This window comes from Hemicordylus capensis, chromosome 13, assembly GCF_027244095.1.
Source record: "Hemicordylus capensis ecotype Gifberg chromosome 13, rHemCap1.1.pri, whole genome shotgun sequence".
NCBI lineage: Eukaryota > Metazoa > Chordata > Lepidosauria > Squamata > Cordylidae > Hemicordylus > Hemicordylus capensis.
In genome coordinates this window covers 8811353-8826433 of record NC_069669.1, presented here as the reverse complement: position 1 = coordinate 8826433, position 15081 = coordinate 8811353, and the positions used below count along the sequence as shown (strand labels likewise).

At 49.5% G+C, this 15081-nt stretch overlaps 1 protein-coding gene across 1 annotated transcript in view; it reads right to left on the bottom strand.

The window, feature by feature from the left end:
- Window positions 1-1381: 1381 nt before the first annotated feature.
- The window catches only part of ABCA3 (ATP binding cassette subfamily A member 3), an 83583-nt gene continuing 69883 nt past the window's right edge, over window positions 1382-15081 (bottom strand). Inside the window, exons 27-31 of the mRNA XM_053276354.1 lie at window positions 14216-14403; window positions 13494-13664; window positions 12206-12393; window positions 11197-11270; window positions 1382-9916 (exon numbers count right to left, since the gene is read on the bottom strand). Coding sequence (XP_053132329.1) covers window positions 9785-9916; window positions 11197-11270; window positions 12206-12393; window positions 13494-13664; window positions 14216-14403 — 753 coding nt within the window. The 3' untranslated portion in view covers window positions 1382-9784. The remainder of the gene's footprint in view (window positions 9917-11196; window positions 11271-12205; window positions 12394-13493; window positions 13665-14215; window positions 14404-15081) is intronic.

Here is a 15081-nt window from a genome sequence, read left to right as displayed (position 1 = left end):
GACTCAGTATATGGCAGCTTCCTGTGTTCCTAAATCACGCCACGGTCGTCCCAGAAAGGGAGGTCTTTCTGTTTCCTTTGCTGAGCTTCTCTGAGTTTGGCAAGCCTTCTAAGCCCTGGGACGTGGCAAAGAAGAGGTCTGGCAGTTGCTGCTTCTTCCCCACCAACCATGGCGCTGTCAAGGAAACAGCAGCCTGCAGAGCTCACGGCCTTGGCATCTGTGCTATTCTGTGCTGCGCCAGGTCCCTGCAGCTGCTCCACAGTCTTCCAGGGTCTGCAAACGACTGGCGTTTGCTCGGCCAAGGCCTGCCGAAGGAAGCACAGGCCAGTGGGGTGGTTGATACCATCAGGGGGATGGCTTGTGGTTGTCGACAAGGTCTGCAACCTAGAGGGTGGGGGCAGCAGCGATAGCATTGCAATCCTTTCAGCATTCAGGGTGTAATCAGGCTTTTGTTGGCCTGGCCACCCAGTCAGATGGGCAAGGGTGTTCCCCAAACACAAAAACCTGCTGTGAAATTGTATCTGTTGTCAATGAAAACAGGCAGGAATGTCCTCCAAAGAGGACTCCATGGAGCCATTAACGATCATTTGTTCTTTGTTTGCCTCACCCTTTGTGCAAAAAGGACTGCAATTGGGGGTAGGGATAAAGGGGGTGGGAGGAGAGCTGGTCCTGTGGTAGCAAGCATGAATGGTCCCCTCTGCTAAGCAGGGTCTGCCCTGGCTTGCATTTGAATGGGAGGCTACATGCAGAAAGTTCCAAGTTCCCTCCCTGGCAGCATCTCCAAGATAGGGCTGAGAGAGACTCCAGCCTGCAACCTTGGAGAAGCCACTGTCAGTATGTAGACCAAGGGTCTCCAGATGTTGGACTCCAACTCCCATCATTCCAAACCAAAGGCCACTGGGGCTGGGGATTATGGGAGCTGAAGTCCAATAACATCTGGGGACCCAAGGTTGAGAATCCCTGGTGTAGACCATGCCTGCTCAACCTTGGCCCTCCAGCTGTTTTTGGACTACAGCTCCCATAATGCCCAGCCATAATGGCCAATAGCCAGGGATTATGGGAGCTGTAGGCCAACATCTGCAGGAGGGCCGAAGTTGAGCAGGCCTGGTGTAAACAATACTGAGCTAGATGAACCAATGGTGTGACTCGGTAGAAGGCAGCTTCCTATGTTCACCCACCTCCCCAGGGACAGATGGGCATCTGGCCACCTTGGGAGTGTCTCAAGAATCTGCTGCCAGAAGTGACCGCTTCACCTCACCTCATGGAAGGTCCACCCCACAACACAGCATAGACCTTCTTTTCTAGATCCTGGCCAAATTAAAAAAAAAAAGAATAAATCTCTGGCTCATTCCCACTGATCCTATGAAAAGACCTGCAGCCGCCATTTTGAAAATCCAATTTATTTTTGAGATGGGAAACATGTCACCACTACAGCTGACTGCAGTACATAAGAACCATTGAAGAGCAGACACACACACAGACACACTTGTCTGAGACACATAGACTAGCCCTGGGCTCCCTCCTGAGGTCCACCTGTAGCCTTCCAGTCCTTTGCATATGGAAATCATATTGTGTAGACACACACACATAAACACAATCAACAAAAAATAAACGCTGAAACATGGAAAATAAGGTAGAGCTCACACCTTGGAGGGCATAGTAGCAAACAGTTCTTTCTGGGTGTGGCTTAATCAATTCACTAATTAGTGGTTTGTTTGCCACTACCTGCCAGCCCCACGTCCAGGAGCAGCAAAAGGTGAGCCTCAGGTTCTGTTCGCCTTCTTGGCCAACCTTTTATTCTGCAGGGTTTCGGGGGTCAGCCCGACAACGGACCTAAGTAATTGTTCGGTACACAAACTGGATTCACACTCTGTGCAAAAATGCGGTGACTTTGTGCAAGAGGAAGACATATGTGCCATGTAGGGCCAAGGAGGAAAATCCCTTACAATCTTAGGCCACAAATCAGTGGTTTTAATAATAATACTAAAAACAAGCTTTATTTGTTAGCCACCCCCATAGCAAATTGTTCTCTGGACGGTCCTCTGGGTTTTCACACTTCCTGCCTTCAGGGAGCCTTCTGCCTTTTGCAGAAGTTTACACACCATGTAAGGAATTCTGGGACACATTCTAAGCCAGGAGTGGCCAACCAGACTCTCCAGCTGTTGTGGGACTACAACTCCCATCACCCCTGCAACTGTGATGCAAGGATGATGGGAGTTGTAGTCCCGCAACAGCTGGAGAGCCTCAGTTTGTCCACCCCCTTTTAAGACGTATTCTGAGTTGGTCCTCCACAAGGCCTCTGGTGTTGCATATACTGAACAGGAAGATCAGGAGTGGGATGGAAAGCAGTCTTCCAGGGATGCTTGTCTGGCCTAACCGATATTCTCATTGAAGACGTCTGGAGAAGCTCCTAAGGAACTCCAGGAAGTCTGAAAACCACCCATCTAGGTTTATTTGGGGTGGAGGGAGTCCCAAGGGAGAGGTTTGCTGCAGTGCCTCACTTAGACCAAAGAGAAAGTCGGAGCAAGCAAACGCTCTTGCCATTTTTTCTACATTAAATGCAACTCTCAAAGACACACACCGGTCAGGTCTGACCGGACATAGCAACCTGCCCCACGTCCACTGCACATTTAAAGAACGCATGCCCCATTCTACAGAGGCCTCTTGCAGACAAATGCTACTGCTGCATGTATTACAGCTGGTCCTAAGAGTTGCCCAGTCTCAAGGGAAGGACCGTTCTTGCCCAACCTGCTTGAAACAGATCAGGGGTTATCTTCTGTTTTGCACATTTGTCCTGTTTACAAGCAAGTGCTTGCAGAAACAGGTCATTAGTGGAAATCAATACCCCACAACAGCAAAAAGGTGTTCCCACCTACCCCGTTTTCCCCAACCCCTGTTTTCTTGCATCATGACAAGGGAAAGCAGCAGGACAAAGGACCTGTGGACAAGGAACCATAACACCACCTGTATCCTGCTTTCTACCTGCACAGATTAGCTCCCGCATTAATCCGGACAAATTAGGACAGTCCTTGAGGCTGATGTCAGTTGCTGTGAGCACTTGGAGGTGAGAAGTTTAGTATGAAGCTAGGTGAGCACCAGATTCTGGGTGTCATGAAAGGGGACAGGCAGGTCTGTCTTATTCAAACAAGACAGACGGTTTTATTCAAATGCTCCACCTCGAGGCAGCAAAACATCTGAGCCAAAGTGGATGGAATGTGACCGCTAACTGAGAAAATGAAAAACAAGCAAGAAACGGGAAAAAATGTGGCTAATAAGCTTAAGAAAGACAGGACAACAGAAAGCAAGTGCCTCTTAAATAACTTGCTGCCGTTGAAACTCTGGTGTTGCAAGTCCAAGGCAGCAGTGGTGATGGACCCCATTTGCTCACAGGTAACTGGGAACACGACCGGATCATGACCCTCCCACACATAGCACAGGGGAGGGGCAAACTATGCACACGCCCCACACGGGGATCTCAGATGGGTCTTGGGTAGATTTTGCTCAAGCCAAAGGGTGGTTCAAAGGCAGAGCCTTGGGAAATGCATACAGTAGTTGGGTTATTTTCTAGGGCACGGCAGGGCATACCTGGCCCTCCAGATGTTGTTGAACTACAATCCCCATCATTCCCAACCACATGGGGTGATGGGAGTTGTAGTTCAGCAACAGCTGGAGGGTAATGTTTGCCCACTGGGCAAGACCATGTGTTAAAAAACAAAACAGAACACACACACACACACACACACACACATATATACACAGCTCATGAGTGGCAAAGTTAACTCTCTACCTTCTTTTACACCACAGACTAGGGCTGTTCTCGTGACTTTCAACCAGGCTTGCTCAACTTTGCCCCCTCCCCAGCTGTTTTTGGACGACAACTCCCATGATCCCCAGCCACAGTGGTCAATGGCTAGGGATTATGGGAGTTGTAGGCCAACATCTGCAGGAGGGCCAAAGTTGAGCAGCCCTGCTTGACCCAGAAATGAAGGAGCACCCAGCCACAGTCGGAGAGCTGTACATGGTCCCAATGGGTTGCCATGGTCAATGTAAAGATCAAGGTAGGAGGAGAGTGGACGTGTGGGGGCCAAGGAGGAGGGGCGTGGTCAACCCACATGCTGTCCCCAACATTTTATCAAGGGTGGATGAAAAGCCATCCTAGCCAACTCCCGCCTCCCACATTTATTTAATTCAATTTAATTATTTATCATATTTTTATACTGCTTGGTATGTAAGTATCATATTTACATACATGCTCCCTCTCCCCTTCTTCCCTCTTCATTTTTGCATTCACCCAACGGACAACCGGCAGCGCCCCCAGCCACGCTCCTCTGGCCCCGTTTAGGGCCGTGTGAACAGCCCTGCTACTTGACAGAACCGAGGTGTGCCACGGAGGTTGACCACGTTGGCTCCACACCTGCCTACACACCAGAGCGGGACTCATCAGACACATGAAAACAACCACGTCCCCAGGCCATGCCTTTCAAAAAAACCGACGTTGAAATTGAATCAGCAGCACAAGGTAGTCACCAAACAGTTCCTGGGTTTCTGCTCTAAGACCAAGATGGCTTGCGTGCACGCCTCGCCTCCCCAGGACACAGGGTCAGATGGCCACATCTTTACAAGGCTGACCATCTTTGCATCCACAACACCAGGGGCCTAATTCTCTTTGGCCCCCGGGAACCCCTTCAGGCAGGTACCAGGATGCTCCAGTTTAAGTCAGCTGAAAACAAGCCCCAAGTTGCAGTCTCTTTGTTCTCCAAAGTGAAACCATGGTCAAAGGACCCACAGAGTCCACATGTTCACACGATCCTTGTACCAGCAGGATGCGGGGGGAGGGGCAGACTGGACATATATAAGGGCAGACTGTGCCCAAAGTGTCCAAACGTATGACAGAGAAAAGCCATTCTTCTTTGCAACCTACTGTATTTACCTGAATCCAAGACTAGGCTTTTTCCAAGTTCTTTGATGTTAGAAATCAGGAGGTCATCTTAAATTCAGAGTCCTCCTCCTTTCAGGTAAACACAGGAATGACCTTTTTTTAACCTGCGTTTTTAAGGGGGGTCATCTTAAACTCCGAGACCTCTTCTATTCAGGTAAATACAGTAAATGCATTAACCACATTTGCATAATTCATTCCATCTTAGCTAGCCATACGGAGGGATGAATGACACAGAGTCCTGGAAACTCCACCTCCTGGGTAACACTCCGCCCACCATGCGCCTTCTGAGAGTTCCCCGTTTTAGAGTTTCGTTCTGCAGTCATATGGACTAGAAACTTGGGTGGGAAACTAACCAACAAAAACCCTGCAAAAAGCTAAGAGTTTTCACTGCAACTGCAGATGCAAGGTATTATAGCACCCAACATGTAGCCTGCTGGAGCATCCCTCCACGGGCTAGCTGGTTTGAGGGTGGGTGGCCAGGAATTAACCTGAGATGTGGCGTGATTGCTGAAGCACATGGAAATAACCTCCGTAATTGGGGCTGACCCCTTTCAGTCAGCCCCTAGCAGTGCTGGAATGCAAATTAAGACATGCAAGCATCCTCCGTGGTAGGTGTGGCCCACCACAGCCACGCCCACCCCGACAGCCACACCCCATAGCCACACACCTAGGCTTGCCTTATTCTGGGTTTCCAAATCCGGGTGCCTGATTTGCATATTATGCAAATAGGCTTGAAAATAATTTCCGGGCAGAATAGTGACTGCGCATTTTGCTCCAGAACTCCACTTCTATAAGGGCTAGAGCTTAGCTTTAAAAAAGAAAGAAAGCTGAAATCCGGGTGAATCTGCGAGGGCTAAGCAATCTGGGTGGGATGCTTAAATCCAGAATTCCAGGGTGAATGGCAACTCTACACATACACCCCACTTAGACCGATGTAGTAATTTAGGAGCGCCTGTTGCAAGGATGGTTTCCTAATCCTACAGAGCTTGAAGCTCGTGTGATTCTTCAACCCAGAAGAGCAGTCCAGGGATTGTCAACCACAAAAAGCGGAGATGACATCTCCGTCACAAAAGACAGGAAGGACCAGAGAATAAAATCCACTGCAGTCCGAAATTCCCTTATGGAGCAAACGCCTCAAGAGGAGCGATTCTTTTTCTAGTTAGAAAGCAAAGGGCTGAGCATAACGGGGGTGGGTGGGCAGGAAATTATAGCTTGCTCAGCCAAGCAGAAGATGGAGAGAAAGGATCACGGGGGCGGAAGCCAGACAAAATGGCGCCCCTCTGTCTACACTGCTTTGGGTCCCTGCTGAGATCCTGGGGTGGGGTGGGGGAAGAAGTACCAGGATTGTCTCCCTGGGCATTCATACAACACTATGCCGCTGGTCTCTCGAAAAGTGGCCTCTGAGCAAGCAGCCATTGGGTTCCCCCCGCTCCGCTTTCCAGATGGGAAGCTTCTGCCTGCCCCCTCTGTGCCAGGGTGGACATGCGCACTGCTCCCTATCTAAGCCGCCAAGAACACCCTGCTTTGTCCCTAGCAAGGAGAGTCCTGCCATCTCAAGGGAACCTCAAGCGATGAGCCTATGACGGGCATGGCCCTTTGCACCGGAAATCCATTCAGTTGGGACGGAATGGGAGACTTTTTATTTTTTGCTAGTTCCCCCCACTGCGCAGGGGTCTTTTTGGCAATCTAGCGAGCAGCATACACAGGGCTCAGTGCAGAGCAGATGCTTGGACAGCAGGTGCAATTCAAGTTTTTGGACAGGTGTGCGCGGGTGGGGCCATGGGCCCCTAAGGCTGGATGGGTGGTCACTGGGCCCGCAGCACACCTGGCCCTACCAAAGCTAGTCACCAGATTTCCCTCTTGAGATACAAAACAAAGCCTTAATAGGGTGCTCCCCTCCATTTAGAGAGGAGAGCTGGTCTTGTGGTAGCAATCCTCAGTTGCCTTGTTTGCTAAGCAACGTTTGCAAAGTCACAGTTGCCCTGTTTGCTAAGCAACGTTTGCTAAGCCTCAGTTGCCCCATTTGCTAAGCAACTAACAAGTTTGGTTTGCACTTGGATGGGTAACTAGATGTGAGTCTCTAAGATATTCCCCTTCGGAGATGGGGCCGTAACTCAGTGAAAGAGCATCTATATCAGGCCTGCTTAACTTAGGACCCCGCAGCTGTTTTTGGATGACAACTCCCATAATCCCCAGCCACAGTGGTCAATAGCCAAGGATTATGGGAGTTGTAGGCCAACATCTGCAGGAGGACCAAAGTTGAGCAGCCCTGTTCTATATGCTTGCATGCAGAAGTTTCCAGGTTTCATCCTTGGCGTTTCCAAGATATGGCTGTGAAAGACTCCTGCCTGAAACCTTGGAGAGCTGCTGCCAGTCAGTGCAGACAACGCTGAGCTCGATGGACCAAGGGTTTGACTCAGTAAAAGGCTGCTCCCTAGGTTCCTAGTCCTCAATCCGTTTTTAACCCCTGAAATAAAATACTAAGGCAGGAGAGGCCAACCTGAGAACCCCCAGCTTTTGTTGGACTTCATCTTCTATCATCACTCGCTACCATGTGGCTGGGAATGATGGGAGTTGTAGCCCAACGGCTGGAGAACTTCAAGTTGTCAACCTCTATATTAAGGAGTGGATTTTTACACATTTTGCAGAGGAATGCCACCTTAAGCTGAAAAATCCCCAATTCTTCCACACCTATTTATTCTTCCAAAACGCACCTTGCACATGGTGTCTCCTATGTGATAAAATGGGAGCCACCATGGAAATAAATCATTTCCCACCCCCCACGGATTACACCACCCTGCAGGGGCTCAAATATCTGGCCAAGAAGCCACAGGTTAGCAATAGAAGGTTCTCACCTTGTGGCGAGATTTCCCTGTCAAAAATAAAGAACAATGTTAATTCACCCTGAGAGAGGGGAGAAGAACCTCCCTCTCTCTGACACAGGAGCTGGCCTTGAGGGAAGAGCTCCTACTCTGTTGATAAGAAAACAGCACCTCAACAGAATGGCTCCTACAACCACGGGGTGGTTTGATGGACGTACGTGAGCACCCAGAAGTCCGGAGAGGACATATCCTCACTGAAATCTGGGCTTTCCTGGCAGGATCTAAACAGATATTTTGGTAGGTGTGGAAGTCAAGCAACAATTCCCCACCCCAAGAGCTGTTTGTCAGTGGAACAGCCTGCCTCATGCAATTGTGGGCTTTCATTTTTTTTAGAGGTTTTCCAAGGGAGGTTGGATGGTCACATGTCAGGGATGCTTTGGCAGTTTCATGCATTGTGATGGGGTTGGACTAGACGACTTCTAAGGTCCCTTCCAGCTCAAAAATGGAAAATAGGTGATAGCGTTGTTGCACGTGCAGATTTTTGAGTGCTATCTTCATTTCTTTATCCCTGCCCACAAAAGATTAAGGTAAAACTGCAGTCATTTTTGCACAGAGGAAAGGGTCAGGGTCAGGGTCAGGGTAACAGCGAACAAATGTTTATCCTCTCTCCATGGAGGAATCTTTGGAAGACATTCCTGCCAATCTTCATTTCCATTCCTTTGACAACACTGATAAAATCTCCTTGTAGTTATTGTGTTCTATAACTTTTAGAAAACTTTTAAAATACCACTGCAAATGCAGGCCCAATGGTCAGGACAATAAACACACGAGAACGCACTGAAAGCTGAGAGCCTTGCAATGCTATCACCTCTTTTCCATCTCTAGGTGTGTGGACCTTGTCAAAAACCACAACAAGCATGCGACCCCACTGCCCCCAGCTAGTACTAACCACACCAGCTGGCTCATGCACTACGCCAGGGACATATTTTCAGGAAGAAGAGGGGATCCATGAAAATGTTCTTCTGCACACCCGTGATACGAATCAACATGTTGCCCAGCATCAGCACGATACAAGTGACGAGTCCACACACACGATACGAGTCAGCACAGTGCCTCATGTCTCAAACGCACCTTTGGGACTGCAACTCCACATACACACAGGCACTCTGAGGCCTCCCAACGTGAATGGAAACCTCAGTGAACAGGAGAACCAGGGCAGGGTGTGGGAATGGGCAGATATGGATGGAGTAGAGGGGGACCTTCCCAGAAATGGTGCCCATGAAATTGCTACTAAGACAGGGAAAACACGAAACTGTTTGATAAAAGAAAAGGACATTGACGGTGAAATCAGTAAGATTTCTGGGGTTCTATCCAGCCCTAGAACCTGGGCCGTGCTGAAGTGAGGCATTTCCTTCTATTTTTCACCACGCGCGGAAGTCAACAGGGAAAGACGTAGCTCAGCAGGACGGACAGGCCACAGAGAAGGTTTCTTACACATACAGACATGGGTCCCAGCCATACGTACGTGTGGGTTGCCACCACCCCATACAGAGGCATGCAGGGCTCAATGACACAAGACGCCAGTCCAGCGGGAGCTCCGGAAAGGTGGATGGCGGGGGGGGGGGGGGACGACCCCAGTACCCTAGCATACAGGAAGCTAAGAGCCAAATCACACTAGTCATCACAGAACGAGTCATCCCGAATCGTTCCCTGCCTGGGAGACGATCGCCATCCTCTCTTGTCAGCTTAAAAGGTGGGGTGAGAACTTGGAAATCGGACGGGTTGCCTGGAACGGCCGGGACTTCATTTCCCTTTCTCCTCCATACATGCCAACGCACACACATGCCACGTACACTCTCCCTCGTGAGCCCAGTTCCATGATGAGCAGGAGCTGTTCCCCCTGCCATTCTGGCTGGAAGTGTCCATCCTTGTATGCATTGTTGAAGACATGGTTGAGCATATAAATTACTGTCTGTATATATATACTATGTATAGGCAGCAGGTCAGTCCACAGAACAGGTGCTCATTTCCCTCGATCCTCTGTGTAGTGCTGGAAACGGGTGAAGCTCATAAAGACTTGCTCCAAGGAGATCTGGCTGACGGAGTAATCCTCCACGCAGTATTTCTCTTTGGCGTTCTCCAGCGCCCCGAACACCTGGGAGGCGGGACACAAAACGCTCAGGTTAGGAGCACTCCAAGATGAGGTGCCGAAGATGGTGTTTCTAGTAGGGATGTGCAAATTCGAATCGACTTGACTTGAATCTTGGTGATTCGGATTCAAATCAAATACCTCCTTAATAGGGCAATTCGATTCGAATATAATTTTTGAAATTTGATTAACATTTGATTCGAAAGCTGTTGGGCACCTTTAAAAAACCATTCAGGCCCCATGATTGGTTTTAAAAGGGCCCAAAAAAGGGTCAAATCAATTTGAATTTCAAATTGAATTTTTGAAACAGATTCAAATGTGATTTGAATACAAAACAATTTTTTTGGAATTTGATTCAAATTCAAAACGAATTGAAAATGCGTGAAATTTTCACAAAGTGAAAATTGTTGCGAGCACATCTCTAGTTTCTAGCTTTTGAGTAGCAGAAGTTGGTGAAAACTTTGATTGCTTAGAGTTCATGAAATGGCTGTAGAGGTTCTCAAACTTCTGTCTGCAGATGTCCTTGGATGCCAATGTTCATCACCCCATGCCACAATGATCAAAGGGATGATGGGAGCTGTAGTCTAACATCATCTGGGGCCCCAAGTTTGGGATTTTCTGTGTCCCTTCCTTTTCTCTGCAAGTTAACACTTATTAACTTGTATGTTGCATCAACACACATAGTTCTTCCCCAAGGAACGTAAGCAAAAAGAAAGCTTACAGTTCAAGAGTGAGTCCGCTGTAGAAGTGCACTCTACACATACACACCTACCTTCAGCCTGTATCGAGTTTGGGGGGTGGGGATCTAGTTTATCCTGTCCAGGCAGAAGCTGGTTTTGCAAAGTGCTGGCTGGCTGGCCTGTGTATCAGTCATAAAGCTACCTTCTTGGAGCAGGGCTATGCACAGTGGTGATTGGCTAGCTTGCATGTCTATCATAAAAACAACCTCCCACCATCTTCTTGGCGCAGGGCTGCACGCAATACAGACTGGCTGGCCTGTGTGTCAATCACAAAGCAATTTCTCACCGCCTGCTTGGAGCAGGGCTGTGCTGGCTGCCATGTGATTCTGTCAGCCACACTCTCCAGCTCCACAGAACCAATTTCAAAGTGTATAAAAACCAAAGGAAAATACCTTAAAGGCAGGAGGTGGAGGCGGGAATTAAGCACTCAGGAAACTTCTGATTAGATCATCATGCAAGTAATTGGGTGGGAGGCATTCACAATTAAAAAAAAATGCAACAGAGAACCCTGAAACTTTGGCCATTGGCCTCCGAAGGCCGCCTTACCTGTGCCCAGGTGAGGTTCTTATTGGTCAGGTGATAATGGACCATGCCCTGGTGTTCATGCTTCAGGACACTCCCTGGAAGAAGACCAGTAAAGATTTGCTGAGTGAGTTAGTGGCGAGGGAAAGAGCCCCAGGTTCAACAAAGGAAGGCAAGTGCAGCACAGCAGCTAAGAGACAGAGTCAGGAAAGTCCCCTGGCATGAATTCTTGCATCTGCCCTGAGTGCATTAAGTGGCCAAAGTGAAATAACTCCCTCCCAGCCTCCACTGCCAGGGGAGGATAATAAGGTTGCCCTACCTTGCAGGGTTGTTGTACAGATCACAATGAAATAATGTCTGTGAAATGCTCTGAGTGCTTAGAAGTGCAAGATACACGCTAAAAAATTCCATCCTGGCTTGCATTTGAATGGGAGACTACATGTGTGAGCACTGTAAGATATTCCCCTCAGGGGATGGGGCTGCTCTGGGAAGAGCATCTGAGTTTCCAAGTTCCCTCCCTGGCAGCATCTCCAAGATAGGGCTGAGAGAGACTCCTGCCTGCAACTTTGGAGAAGCCGCTGCCAGTCTGTGACGACAACACTGAGCTAGATGGACCTATGGTCCGACTCAGTATATGGCAGCTTCCTATGTTCCTGTATAACCATGCACACCATTCTGGGCTCCTTGGAGGAAGAGCAGGCTATAAATGTAAAAAATAAAATAGAAATAGAAATAGAAATAGAAATAGAAATAAAAATAAAAATAAAAAGCATCTGGGAACTAATGTTGGTTTGACTGTAACTCATATGATCGAATCAACAGAGATTCCTATAATCAAGTGACAGAATTAATTCTTATGTATTTATTATTGGGGTCACCCATGGTTTTGTCTGTGAGCCTGGGGTCTCCAAAAGCAGACGTAAAGAACGAAGGGTTCTGCTGATGAAGACCCCCCTGCCCTCCTCCAGGTGAAAAGGAGAGAGAGGCCCCCGTCCGGCCTGGGCCCTCTGATTCTATAAGTCTGACTGCCTACCTGGGAAAGTTTTCTCCACAAACGTCTTCAAGGCTTGCAGGTTGTCCTCCTCATCGCTGCGGGTTTTGGCCAACAGGGTGTAGCCACTGCCAAACTTGCTCTTCAGGTGCTGAGGGCTGCCCAAGCATTTGAACTGCCCATTCACCATGATGGCCAGCCTGGTGCACAAGGCCTCACATTCTTCCATGCTGGAAAACAGGAGGCGAGGTCTTCTTAGCGCACCAGCATAAGAACAGGGAGACCCGGGTTCGAGTCCCCTCTCGGCCTATGAAACTCTCTGGGTGACTCTGGGACAGTCACTCTCTTTTAGTCCAAACTACCTCACAGGGTTATTGTAAGGGTAAAATGCCGGGGCCGGTCAGTGGATCCACGTAGATGGCCCCAAGCTCCTTAGAAGAAGGGTAGGACTCAGTTGCAAGTAATTAAAAACAAAACTAAACAGAAAGGGTAGACAAAAAATGCAGAAACAAATCCTCCTAGTGGCTAGGGGTGTGCACAAAGCCAGTTTGCCTGGTCTGGTTCAAGTCCGAACCGGACTGGGAATGTTTGGTCTTGGCACCCTGAACTAGAACCCCGGCTCGGCTTGAATTTGAGCCGGTTCAGGGTTCTAAAATGTACTCTCTCCCTCTCTACACACACACACACACACACACACACACACACACACACACACACACACTTGGGTACAGCAGGCTTGGGGGAGTGCCACCACGACCGCGGTGGTGGTTCTCCAGTGGTTCCCGCTCCCTCTGCCAGCCCTGCCCCCCGGTTTTCTATGGGCTGGTTCAGCCCATTTGGGGGCCATTTTTGCCCTCTCCATGGTTGCAGCAGCCATTGGGGAGGCCGCCGTGCATGCGCCCTGGCAATTTGTGTGGCCGGGTCACCCGAACTGGCTTGACCTCGAGCTGGTTTGCACATCCCTAGCCCATGGCTAGTTTTGAGCAGCCTACTTATTCCAAGACTAAGGGTAAGGCCACACACGAGGTCTAAAGTGTTCTCAGTCTTGATGGGCTTCAGTTTTCTTTTGTCAACGCAGCCAGATCGGGGACCTGCAGATCAGGACCACGGCGAGGAGAGGAGTTAAACCCCACCTCTTGCCATTGGCCACAAACCTCTCACCGAATCGGCTCCTGAACCGCTTCTCAGCCCAGTTTTCAATCCTACTAGATCAGCCAGCAGCTCCCCACAATTGTTGGCCCTGCCTCACGTGCAGAAGCTCTAAAATATGGGGCAGAGAGGCCTATTTCCTCTTCCCACACTAGCCAAAGAAAGGAAAACGACCCCCAACCTGTGGGAAGTGATGATGATGGACTTGCCGCACTCCCGCGTCCGGGTGACGGCATCCCACAGCAAACGCCTAGCCACAGGATCCATGCCAGTTGAGGGCTCGTCTAAGAAGATAACCGGCGGCCCACCGATCAGGGCAATCCCTGCACTCAGCTTGCGCTTGTTGCCGCCGCTGTGGAGGGAGAAGCGCAGTCACCGAAAAGATAACAGCATAGTCTAGTGGTTAGAATGTTGGACTCAGACCCGGGAGACACGGGTTCAAATGGTGGCTTGGCTGGTGGCCACACGGGGACGGGCCTTCTCGGTGGCTGCCCCAAGACTGTGGAATGTGCTTCCTACTGAGATACGATCCTCCCCATCTCTGGCAATTTTTAAAAAGCACTTGAAAACCCACCTCTTCACCCAAGCTTTTTCGGCTTTTTACCATGTTTAGGTTTTAATCTCTGGTTTATTTTTAAATTGTTAAATTGTTTTAAGTTTTTGTATATGTTTTTAACTTGTTTTATGCTATTGTTAACCACCCAGAGATGAAAGTGCAGCTGGGGGTGATGGGAGTTGTAGTCCAACAACATTTGGGGACCAAAGTTTAAGAACCCCTGGCGGAAGGGATGGTTGTAGCAGTGACTTCCTGAGTCTGGGCCCATGGCCCTGGGTATCCCTACACAAGCCACAGAAGCGGCTAAACACACCTGCCGAAACACACCTGCCGGTTTCTCACCTCACCTGTATGCCCTGACAAGCTTGTCTGCGTGCGGCTCCAGCAGCAGACCACGAAGCATGTTCTCCACGCAGCTGCCGATGTACCGCTCGGGGATCCCCCGTAGCCGGGCGTACATGCTCAGAGTCTCCCTCCCGGTCATGTGATCCAAAAGGGCGTCAAACTGCGGACAGTAGCCAATCCGCTGCTGGACCTGAACACAATTGCAGACCGAGAACACCAGATAATCGGCAAACCTATTGACTGAAGCTTGGGGTTTGCCACTAGGTCTCTGTGGCTTCTCCACGGAGAGCTGGTCTTACAGTAGCAAGCATGGATCGTCCCCTTTGCTAAGCAGGGTCCACCCCGGTTGCATCTGAATGGGAGACTAGAAGTGTGAGCACTGTGAAATATTCCCCTTTAGGCCTGTTCAATTTAATGCCCCCAGCTGGTTTTCTACTACAACTCCCATGATCCCCTGCCACAGTGGCCAATAGCCAGAGATTATGGGAGTTGTAGGTCAATATCAGCAGGAGGGCCGAAGTGGAGCAGGCCTGATCTAAACAATAATCTAAATCAGTGTTTCTCAAAGATTTTGGAGTCATGGACCGGTACATTCTTCGTGCGCAGTTTCCCAGATCAGCAGTTAGTAAAGGGGTCGCCCCCCTTGCCACCACCCCTACCACCCAGTGATATCATTTGCAAAGGGCCCAGCGTCCACGGAGTCCAGGCGAGCTCTCCAGAGCTCATTTATGGGCAGGCAGCCCTCACTGCTGGGTAACATTCATTTTGCTTCCTCAAAATGGACATTATCCAGCCGAGAGGGCTACCTGGAAATGAGCATCGGCGAGCTCCTGGTGTCACCCCCCGGTGGCCAAAAATTGTTTTTTGG